Source organism: Cyprinodon variegatus, unplaced genomic scaffold (assembly GCF_000732505.1).
Source record: "Cyprinodon variegatus isolate N-32 unplaced genomic scaffold, C_variegatus-1.0 Scaffold27, whole genome shotgun sequence".
Lineage (NCBI taxonomy): Eukaryota > Metazoa > Chordata > Actinopteri > Cyprinodontiformes > Cyprinodontidae > Cyprinodon > Cyprinodon variegatus.
The window spans coordinates 1584932-1596388 of NW_015150480.1; the positions used below are offsets into that span (position 1 = coordinate 1584932).

General features: G+C 38.8%; 1 protein-coding gene across 2 annotated transcripts in view; it reads left to right on the forward strand.

Annotated features, from left to right (window-relative positions):
- The window catches only part of LOC107098934 (serine/threonine-protein kinase D3-like), a 73685-nt gene extending 65486 nt beyond the window's left edge, over positions 1-8199 (forward strand). For both annotated transcript variants that reach the window (XM_015396833.1, XM_015396840.1), the window contains 8 exons: positions 1383-1435; positions 1872-1944; positions 2033-2139; positions 2229-2390; positions 4178-4276; positions 5489-5756; positions 7781-7866; positions 7976-8199. In XM_015396833.1, the coding sequence (XP_015252319.1) occupies positions 1383-1435; positions 1872-1944; positions 2033-2139; positions 2229-2390; positions 4178-4276; positions 5489-5756; positions 7781-7866; positions 7976-8149 (1022 nt within the window). In that variant the 3' untranslated portion in view covers positions 8150-8199. The remainder of the gene's footprint in view (positions 1-1382; positions 1436-1871; positions 1945-2032; positions 2140-2228; positions 2391-4177; positions 4277-5488; positions 5757-7780; positions 7867-7975) is intronic.
- The last annotated feature ends 3258 nt before the right edge of the window (positions 8200-11457 follow it).

The window sequence follows — 11457 nt, forward strand, 5'->3', positions numbered from 1 at the left end:
ATATATATATATATATATATATATATATATATATATATATATATATACACGGAGAAAGCAAAATTAATCTAAAGCAATTCTAAATCTAATGCCAATTAGAGGTGAATCACTTACGGTAAGTAAATAAAACTTAAGTAAATATTTGAATGAAAATTCAAATAGATTTTTAACCAATGAGGAGGAGTTTATGTCTAGGTTGGTAATTCATTGTTAATAATCAGTAAATGGGAATTTTGTTAGACCTGAACATTAAACATTAAACTGTGATTGCATTGGGAGCCAGAAGATTCAGTTCTTAAAATCATACTTGAATTTTTCTTTTTTCAATAGTCTGGAATTCTTGCATCGATGGTGACCAGATTTTCAGACAAGGGCCACATTTTTCATTTCTGTCCTGTTATCCCATAAACCAGACAATGTACCATATCTGACTGGGTCAAATGGGAAAAAAAAAAGAAAAGTTTATTAAGAACATTTTTTGGAGCTTTTCCTAAATGCAGTGAGAGCAGTCATTGTAGCAGAGCTGTGCCAGTGCCCCACATCATGTCAAATCTAAAACAGAGGAGGTAAAGGATTTTAACATAATAAATGGGAGCAGTGGGCTGCCATTGTGTGGCGCCCGGGGAGCAATCTGGGGTTAAGGGTTTTGCTCAGGAACCTAGAGTGGAGGCTCTGGGGATGAAACCGAGTACTTGCAACCTTTTCAGAGCATGAGCACACTGCTCTAACCACTAGGCCAACATTCCCTACAAGATGGGATGGAAACTAAATTTCAAAAGAAAATGCAGCCAGGTCAAAGACTGCAGGACAGGTTATAACTGGCTGAGGCCATTGAAAGTTGATTCTCAGACAGCTATTTATTTATTTTTTTTCTCTCTCAAAGGAGTGTGAGCGCGATGTAAAGCAATGCTTTAAAAGTGAATCGCAAATTAAATGCACAGCTGAAATAGACGCATTATATTTCCTTATAAGCATCCTTAATCTGGTCACCTTCTTAAGTTTCCTTCTGGATTTGTTCCCTTGTGTTTAGTCTTAACCCTTGTTACAGTCCCAATTCTGAGTTTAGAAATGCATCGCATACTTGTATACATTTAGCACTAGACGTTTCTTCAGATTTAAGGTTTTATTTTTTGCCCATCATGGGCAAAAAATTATATAATAAATAAAAATAATAATAGTATAAAATGTATCATCATGATGCTGCATGCAGCTGTGATATCACACAAGGATGCTCACAGGAAGATAAAAGAGAAAAACTGGAATGTGATGAATGTACCACAAACTTTAAATATTCACTGATTTACTTGTTGCTAAATGCATGTGGAAAATTGTGTCTTTAGTGCTTTGTGGTGGAAATTAAATCATGTGTTTCCCTCTTTCAGAAGAGCTGTCCATCAGCATATCTGTGTCCAACTGCCAGATCCAGGAGAATGTGGTAAGTGGAGATTATTTTTTTGTATTTCTACCAGAAGCAGTTGCACAATTTCCCAGCACAGCTTGCAAGTGTATGCATATATAAGCTAGCAAAGTAGCTGATGTGGTTAAACCAGAAATTGTATCTTACCCTTGCTTTTATTAAAACATCAAGTGGAATTTTTTTCTTCTCGACACAAATGAGGAACCTGCATTTTCCTTTTTTTTTCCTCATCCTTTTTGGTCATGGGGTTTTCGATTTAGTTCCACTTCTGCACTGAGTGAAAGTTAAATATTTGGCAATATTTGTCTTTTCCCGAAAACATTTGGGAAAAGAACGAGTTTTGCCAAACCGTAGATGATGGAATTACTGATGAGTCCAACTTCAGTAGAGAGAGGTGGCTTTTTCCACAAGCTAAAAGCAGCAATAAGTAACAGTTCAAACCATATCTTTGCAGGATATTGCCTCAGTGTATCAAATATTCTCTGATGAGGTGCTGGGATCAGGCCAGTTTGGCATTGTGTATGGAGGTAGGTTTCACCGTTAGTCACCTGTCATGTCAAGTTTGATTTACTTTTGTATTAAATCCCATATTGTGGGCTTCCTTTCATGTTTTAGGGAAGCATAGAAAGAGCGGCAGAGACGTTGCCATCAAGGTTATTGACAAGATGAGATTTCCTACCAAGCAGGAGAGCCAGCTAAGGAATGAGGTGGCCATTTTACAGGTAATGAAGGACTCAGTACATTAATAGAGACCTTAAAGGATCTTAGATTTAAATGCTGAATAAAATCCCATCTTTTTTTTTTTTTTTAGAATCTACATCATCCAGGAATCGTTAACCTGGAATGTATGTTTGAAACTCCTGAGCGAGTGTTTGTGGTCATGGAGAAGCTGCATGGAGACATGCTGGAGATGATTCTGTCCAGTGAAAAGAGCAAACTACCGGAACGGATCACCAAATTCCTCGTCACTCAGGTTTGTGTTGCTTAAACCAGGATCTTTCTTTCACAGCTTTACGCTCACAGTTCTGTTTATTTATGTGCTCGCTAATAATTCTCTATAAGCTGCTCTGTAAAGTATTTAAAGCCGGGCTTACGCTGTGCGATTTATTTTTTTTGCCCTTTTTGGAACGATTTTTCCAGTCGTGCGAGAATTTTTCGATCGAACCGACTTCCAGCCTGATCATGCGTCATGTAGCGTACAGGGGGTAACGAGGGGCGATCAACCTCTCATGACCACCTCCTGATTAGGAATCGTGAGGTCGGGAGAAAATCAAATATGTTTGATTTTCAGTCGGCTGTTGTGGGCAAATCACTTAGTTAGCAAACAAGGATTCTTCTTCTTCCTCTCAGATGAAAACACAGAAGCATGGCGAGGGTGCGATGAGTGAAATGGAGTTCTGTCTGTAAAATTGACAGACCGTAGTAGCCACGTTTGCTTAGCCATGTCTTTGTCCAAATATGTCATTGCCTTTACTGACAAGTCCGAGCAGCGGCATCTCACTGCGGAGCTGAGTCCGACGTGGTTTTTAGATGTACAGTGTGAGCAGATAGATCGCATCAGAGCGTTGTACTGAATATGCAGTACTCTTACTTGCAGACTTACTGGAATGTCCTTGATTAGGGTTTTTTAGAAGCAAAAGAAAATGAATTGCTTTTATCTTTCTTTGTAGTGATGATATTTAGAGGGCAACAGTAGTGACAAAGACAGGTTAGGGATAAAGTTTTGGAATTGTTTCAAGCAGAATCTTTAAAAAAATAAGGGGAATTTTAAAGGGCTGTGTTTCACTTCTTATGACAGCTTACAGTAGTAGCCATTCAACATTTCCCCACTTTCCTTGATGGGTCCTTGGCTGGTCCCCTAAGATTCCTTTTTAAATATCAACCTTTGTACTAAAATATTCTTTCTGTCATTATTTGTGGATATTAAGATCTAAAGAGAAGCTTCATCTCCTGGTCAGACCCTGTAATTCACGAATAGGGTGGAGCCAGAGTAAAAAAATATGCATGTCCAGGAGAAGGAGGGGTCACTTTAGTGGCTGGAAGTTGGCTGCCATTCGACTGCCGTTTGACCGGGAAGGGCCATTTTAAATGGCTGCTGCTCTATATTCTTCTAACTCCCATTTGCCTGTTTTGATCCATCATCTTCTTGAATTCTCTATCTTTTCTTTCGGCTGTGATGACCTTCTCCTCCAGCTTCAGGGGCTGTTTATCCTTGTTGTAGGGTTCTGATTGGGTGGATATGTTTATATGGCACTGAGCCACACGGAATCACAGCCTCCTGCATGGCTGCCGATTACAGCCTGCAGAGTGCTGGAGGCTCTTTGGCCTGATTAGAGGAGCAGTGGGGCCTGGGGTCTGGTTGGGTTTGGGACCCCAAACAGCAGCAGGGACCATTAACCAAGGCCCCATTAGCTGCAGCGGGGCCTGGCTCAGATGTGGCCGCGAGGACACGCAGAGCCAAGGCCGGGATTTGGGGAATGAGTGAATTGTGGTTTTGGTTAAGAGCCACAGGCTGAAATTTGTACAGCCGGGGTTTATGCAAGGATCTGGTGAATATAGATGAGCTGATGCTGTGCAATGTGGAAGTATTTAGGGTCATCGGTATGCTCAAATCACAGCTACTTGTTCCTGAGACTAAATAACAGATCTTCCTCAATAACTAAGAACGATGTAATTCATTTAAGCAATGAAATAATATTGTCTATGGTTATTAAGCTGTGCTAAATATGTTTGTGGTAACTGATTGAATTCTCATAACAGATCCTGGTGGCCTTGAGGCATCTGCACTTCAAAAACATTGTGCACTGTGACTTGAAGCCTGAAAATGTACTACTGGCCTCTGCAGAGCCTTTTCCACAGGTAATAAAGATAAATGTTTTATGTCTGCAATCTCTGTTGCCATGATGTCTGTAGAACCAGGTTTTTTTTTACTCTTCTAAATGGTCAACACTCCCTTTTTAAAGTCATAGGGAAGTCATATTTAAATGTCAAATCATTCTGCATAAAACATGTATGTAAATGTACTATTTATTAGACGATATTGTCTCAAAAGAAAATTGCTATTTAAAAAAAATCCTGTCTTAAAATCTGTGTCGTTTTTTTTTTCGTTATCTTATGCAGGCCATTTAGTTATACCTCAGCCTGAACACCAAATTCGGCCAATCATATATCAACGGTCTGTCAATCGTGTCTTCGGCAGGCGTAGAGCTTACACAACTGGCAGAAGAGAAAAATGCAGCTGAAGACCAACAAAATCTATTAATACACCTTCAGAAAGTCAGGAGAAGTATTGATCTGGACTCCTTCAAGATATCCCACCAAAGTCTATGTAAATGACAATCTTCATTGCGATATAATAATCACACACTAAGTTAAAAAACAAAGAAATCAATCTTTGATGAGGAAGACTTTCTGTAGCGGGATCAATGTGTATTGTATACACAAGGGGTCGCCTGTTAAGGTTGCATTTTGTATCTCTGTGTCTCCTTGAACCCCAGTCAGCCTCGGCAGATGGCCGCTCACACTAAGCCTGGTTCTGCTGGAGGTTTCTTCCTGTTAAAAGGGAGTTTTTCCTCTCCACTGTCACTAGAAGCATGCTTAGTGTGAGGGATTGCCTTCAAGTCTATGAGTCGATGCAATCAACTGGTTTTCCTTAGATAGAAAACTTTGAATTAATTTGACTGTATGATCTGGTGAATTGTAAAGTGTTGTGAATTAGCTCTACATAAATAAACTGAATTGAATTATAGTAGGGGATCAGTGATGATATGGGCCAGTTTCTATTCCAAATTTCCTGGGATCTATTTAATTGATGTCAACTCTAAAAATAGTTGGTCGCTGGTCGTCATTAGGAGCGTCACCATGACAACTATCCAAAAGATGTTACCAAATCTGCACCAATCCACCAGACATGAAGTCAACATAATTTCTTTGTCCTGTTTTTGATCAATTCCTGTTTTTTTGGTGAAGTTTTTTAGGAGAGTTTTAATGAGTTTTATCATCTAAGATCTGCATCTTATTCCTTCTCGAAAAAAAAAACAATAAGTAATTAATTTTCCTGCTGTTTTTCAGGTGAAGCTCTGTGACTTTGGCTTCGCTCGTATCATTGGTGAGAAGTCGTTCCGGCGATCGGTTGTTGGAACCCCAGCTTACCTGGCCCCAGAGGTGCTGCGGAGCAAAGGCTACAACCGGTCATTAGACATGTGGTCAGTGGGAGTCATCATCTACGTCAGCTTGAGTGGAACCTTCCCTTTTAATGAAGACGAAGACATTAATGATCAGATTCAGAACGCTGCCTTCATGTACCCCCCAACACCCTGGAAGGACATCTCTGCTGAGGGTAGGTGGACACACAGCAGAGTTTCTCTTCGCTTTCTCCCTTCAGTTTGGAATTTACCGAGGCTTCATTTATTCTGGGCTTCACCTCTGTAAATAGCTGCAGGCCTGGTTGCACCTGTATTGTCAAACTGAAATTCAGATGAAGTCTTCCTCCCCACCTACACGTCTGGGTCATGTGAACTTTTTAATGGCTGGCTTTGTCTGTCTGTGGTTAAAATGAATCACTTTCATTTCTTCTCAACTGTCCGTGCTGTAGCTCCTCCTACGTACAGTTCACCACAGGAATGGTGTTAATGTTTAGTGAATTCTTTTATCTCTATGGAAAGGTCACAAAACCCTGTAAACTGTGCTAAAAGGTTTGTTTAAGATGATATCTGGCCTGATTTTTAGTTTATGTGCAGTAAAATCTTTTCCACATTTTCTGTATCCAATCACAAATTTAAAATGTATTTTATTGAAGTTTTGAGGTTCGTCCTTTTTGAAACAGCTCAAACTTTGATGAAATAAAGCAGGAATGATCAGGAACCAACAAAAATAGATTTGGAAATCATCTGAATTTGAACGAATCAGATTCCTTGTTAACATTCCCTTTCCAAATGATTCTCAATCATAATTTATTTTTTTCGTTAATTCAAGAAGTAGGATAACAAAAGGTTATTTTTAATGTTATAAATAAGCTGGCTAACCAGAGCTTTGTTTGTATTAAATGTTCTGTTATTGATTAAATTTTATTTATTCAAATAGTTATCAGACCTATGAACTTTGTATCTCACAGAGTGACACTCTCACATGGAGCTTTTTTTTGTTGAAAAACCTCATTAAAACACAGGTTCATATTCAGTATCCAGTGTCTGATCCTGCAGGTAGTATTGCTGTATAAGACGATGTCATCTTTTATTTACCCGATTCTAACTGCTCTTCTAGGCCGAGTGTTGGAGCTAAGAATCAGGGCAGCAGGAAGTCATGCTGACAGCATGTATATTTCCTTAACTTTGTTTAAAGCATCTCAGTTTCATTAGACACAGAATTAGTGATGTTTTACTTTTGTTGACAGAGGAACCTTCATATTTTATAATCTGTACTTCAGTCTGTGGGTTTTATCAAATGAAATAGATTCTAAATGAAATAAAATAAACACTGGAGGAAGTTATCATTAAAAAGATTAATTAATATAGCAGATCTACCTTTAGGTGCTTTTCATTCTATCCAGTGGGAAATAAGGAAGGTAAAATGGGCTCTGATCTCCCTGCAGAAGGTTTAATTTAATTAAATTAAATTCAGTTTATTTATATAACGCCAATTCACAACACATGTCATCTCAAGGCACTTTACAGTTCAACCAGATCATACAGTCAAATTGATTCAAAGTTTTCTATCTAAGGAAAACCAGTTGATTGCATCGACTCATTGACTAAAAGGCAATCCCTCACACTAAGCATGCTTGTAGCGACAGTGGAGAGGAAAAACTCCCTTTTAAAGGAAGGAAACCTCCAGCAGAACCAGGCTCAGTGTGAGCGGCCATCTGCTAAGGCTGACTGGGGTTCAAGGAGACAGAAGCAGAGACACAAAAAGTAACTGTAAAAGGCGGCCCGTCCCAGGAAACACACAGCCAGGCAGACGAGCTCTGAGCCAGCTCCCATGCCAGAGGATGAAGCAAATCCAGTTAGTCACAGTCAGAGAAACAGGACTACACTGGAAAAACGGCCGATCTCCAACATCTATAAACAAAGGTGTTGATGGCAGCAGCACAGCTGATATTTCTCTCCAGGATGGAGTCACAGCCAAACAGAAACAGACGAAGTGAAGCTACCATGAGAAAAAGCAGAGAGAGCAGAACGTTAGAGAGTTCAATAAGTTTCACTTTTATTTAAAGGTTTCAAACTAACTATATGGATGCTATACCTTAGAGCTTTACCAATAAAATACATATCTATAGTTCTTATGGACAAAAAATGTGATAAAGTTCAAGGCTGTGAATACTTATTAAATATAATGAAGTCTGATCCACATATCTTTCTGCCACAGCCACAGACCTGATCAACAATCTTCTCCAAGTCAAGATGAGGAAGAGGTACAGCGTGGACAAATGTCTCAGCCATCCCTGGTTACAGGTAACACCTTCTATTTTATTTTTTCTATTTAAATAAGCATTTCACAAAGTTGACAGACTCATAATAAGGTAGCAACAGAGCCTTAAAGCTGGGCGTGATTTTTTTCCAGGATTACCAGACGTGGCTGGACCTTAGGGAGTTTGAAACACGGCGAGGCGAGCGTTACATCACCCACGAGAGTGACGACGCGCGATGGGAGGAGTATGCAGACGAGCACAACCTCCCTTACCCTAAACACTTCATCATGGCTCCCAACCTAGACGACATGGAGGAGGACCCCTAGTGGTCAGCCAGCTTCACTGCGTAGAGGAATGGGGATGTCACCTGGGACTTAAAAAAAATAAATTACTAAGTGAAAGCTTTGGGAGCGGCAGGTTCCCCACCCAGAACTGTTAAGGCAGCAGAGCGGAGCTGGACCAGTGGAGAGCTTCAGGTCAGGAACTTTTAGAGTTGGGAATACCCCAACTTATTTTGTAGCACGACATGGAGCAGAGATGCGTGTCAAAGAAACGCATCAAAAGACAAAGTGGAGCTTCCTCTTTTCTAAAACGACTAGTAAAACATTCCCTGGATTTGCCTAGTTGTGATATGTTTTTTTTCATCAGGACAAACTCAAGCCAAAAATTGAACCTGATACGTAAACAGTGCTTAGAAAATCTCAGTAAGGACAGAGAGGAGATGACCAAAGTCTTACATCAGAAGTAAAGGGCACCTTCCACAAGGGATTAACAGTCTGAGAATTAAACTTTTCTGATCTGTTTGTCCTTCGGCATGAACTGGAACCATCACCTGCATGTTTTTCCTTTCATTTATTTTCTAGCTGTTGGAGGTTGTTGTACTAAACAACTACCGAGAATAGCGACTGAATAGAAACACTATTCGCTGCTACAGAAAGCAAATGGTGTCCAAGCAATCAGTGGAAAGTCTTTGCAGCTCACATGGAATCAGCTGCAGGAATTATCAGTGTTTTCAGGTTTGACGGTGGCAGCTAATAGTGTGAAAGTGTGATCAACCTTCCCCTGCAGAAAGGAGAGCGTCGATCACACTAAAAATGTTGTTCCAAACTGTTTTATTTATTCGTTATTGTGAATTTCTTTGTGCAAACCAGAACTATGGACATGCAAACTGCAAAGATGAGTTTAAAGCAAGCTCTCAAGTTACTGCATTCCCTTTTTTTCTTTTTTCCTGTTTTTTCTTTTTTTTTGCAGATTCTGGAAAAGACTTTTTACTGCTCAGCAGGAATCTGTTGATACCTGAATAATGTTCCCAGAGTCCTTCCTTTTTTATCTTCTCTGGACCTTTTCTAAATTTTGTCTCGGAGGAATCAACGTTAATAGAGATAAACTGGTATGATTAGAGTAGAGTTCAGGAATTCATACCCCAGTTTTGTACTTTGTGTTCCATTCGTTTGGTTTGGGAGCGTGTTCCGGTTTCATTTGTCATTTTTCCTATTCTACTGTTGCCACTGGATTGGCAGGTGTCTGTGTTTTGTATATTTCAGTACTTACCTGATAAAATAAAACCAAAATGTCTTCTTATTAAAAAAATTGCCATCAGATGATGAACAGCTGAAGTTTGCACCGTGTGTGTGAGATGCTTCCTAGTGTTATGTTGTATTTCAGCAGCTGGGTGCGATTGTAGCTCCGCAGTAAGCAGAACCATCTGCTCGCCTCTAATGACAAAGAATAAACGGGAACAGAAGAGGTTTGAGGACGACTTTGAAATCCCTCATAATGAAAAGTTTGTTTGGTTTAAGAAAGTGTCGTTTTAAATAAAATGGCCTTTTTGCAGACATTTCTTTTGAATGAACCCATTCGTTTAAAGGTAAGGTTTGAACTGGTGTTTTCTTTTATTTCTTTGTTTTATTCACATATTTGTTGACCTCTACATGTCAAAATATGAATATTCTGACTTTTGTCTTCAGTTCTCTCCATGCAGAGTCAGGATCAGTCATTTTGCTCTACTCAGCTCACCCATTTCATTTAGGCCTGAGAGTGGAAACAGATATGAAGGAATAATAATTTTTTCTCCAGTATAAACCATTTATGGGCTGAATTTTAAGAAATCCTTTGGGTCATCATCCTGTCTTGGATCATTATCCTGTTAAACTGTTTCAACCAATTGTCCATTTTTGTCTCAGATCTGGTATTATGCAGAGTTCAGGATGCCTTTGGAAGGTAAACAGACCCTCAGCATGATGGATCATCTGCTCATCCTTTGTTTAACTCCAAACCCAATAGTTTTTGCCAAAAAAGCTCTTCTCACCAATGAGACGTATTTGTATTGGATGTTCCAGTAAAAATAAGCATAGTCCCACGTATGTTTACATTTGTGATTGTTGAACAATGAATTTGCTTTACTGGTATGCCTTCTCAACAGGCAGTAAGTTAGCCTCTAAAGTTTATGAGATTCTCCAAAGTTTTTCTGTGTTTTAGCAGTTTCTGCATATTTGTTTTCAAGCACTAAACTAACCCTGTAAATGACGTGTTTTTTATTAGGTCACATAGTTTTTTTGTTTACCTTATTTTAATAGGAAACATTTTTAGACCAATAGGCTACATAATCTCTTTCCTGTGTTCTATATTTATTAAGTTAGTGTTCAAGAAAATACATCTAATTTTGTTGTAATTTATCTTTCTATGTTTTATTTCTAAAAACAGATATAACAAGTTCTTGATTCAATCAATGAAACAAACTATATTTCTGTTGCAGGTAAATAGAACAACCAGAAACATTTTGCTTTTTCACTGAGTGCTGCTACTATTTGGCTCCAGACTGATAAAATACTTCCTTTGGAATGACAAAGCAAGGATGTCTCTTTAAAAGGTAAAGGTGGCTGACAACTGCCTTGAGATTAATAGAAACGGGAAAGCAGAAGCTGTTTTAGCTTTGCCCTCCTGCAGGACCAGTGCCAGCAAGTCAGCCATATTATAAGAGGAAATTTGCCTTTGAGACAAATGGAAGATTGGTTGGAAACATAAAAACATAAAAGAAACTTCACGTTATTAGGCAGGCAGAGTGGTGCAGTGGAAGCGTGCTGAGTCTATAATCCAGAGGTCGCCACTCCCACAGACTGCTACTCGGTTCCAGAGCAAGACCCTAAACCCCCAGACTGCTCCGCGCATACCGCACAATGGCAGCCCACTGCTCCCCAAGGGATGGGTTAAATGCAGAGTGAATTTCTTTGCTCTGTACTTGTGACAACGTAATGACAAAGTTGAATTCTAAGAATTCATTCTTATATTCTGTCAGACATGTTAGATCAGAAATCCTTAAATTGGTAAATGTTTTTATTATTAACTGCAATATCAAATCAGTGAAAAGGGTAAATAGAAATATATATCTATACATATGTCTGTATATAATATATATATATATACATACATGTATGTATATATATATATATATATATAGAGAGAGAGAGAGATTGCTTTATATACTGTGAATCATGAGCTGCACTAAACTCAACTGTTTAATATTACAAATGTATAAATATAGTATATATAAACATACATAAACACACACACATATATATAATATATATACTGTATATAGATTTGACATCATATATATACATATATATGTATATAT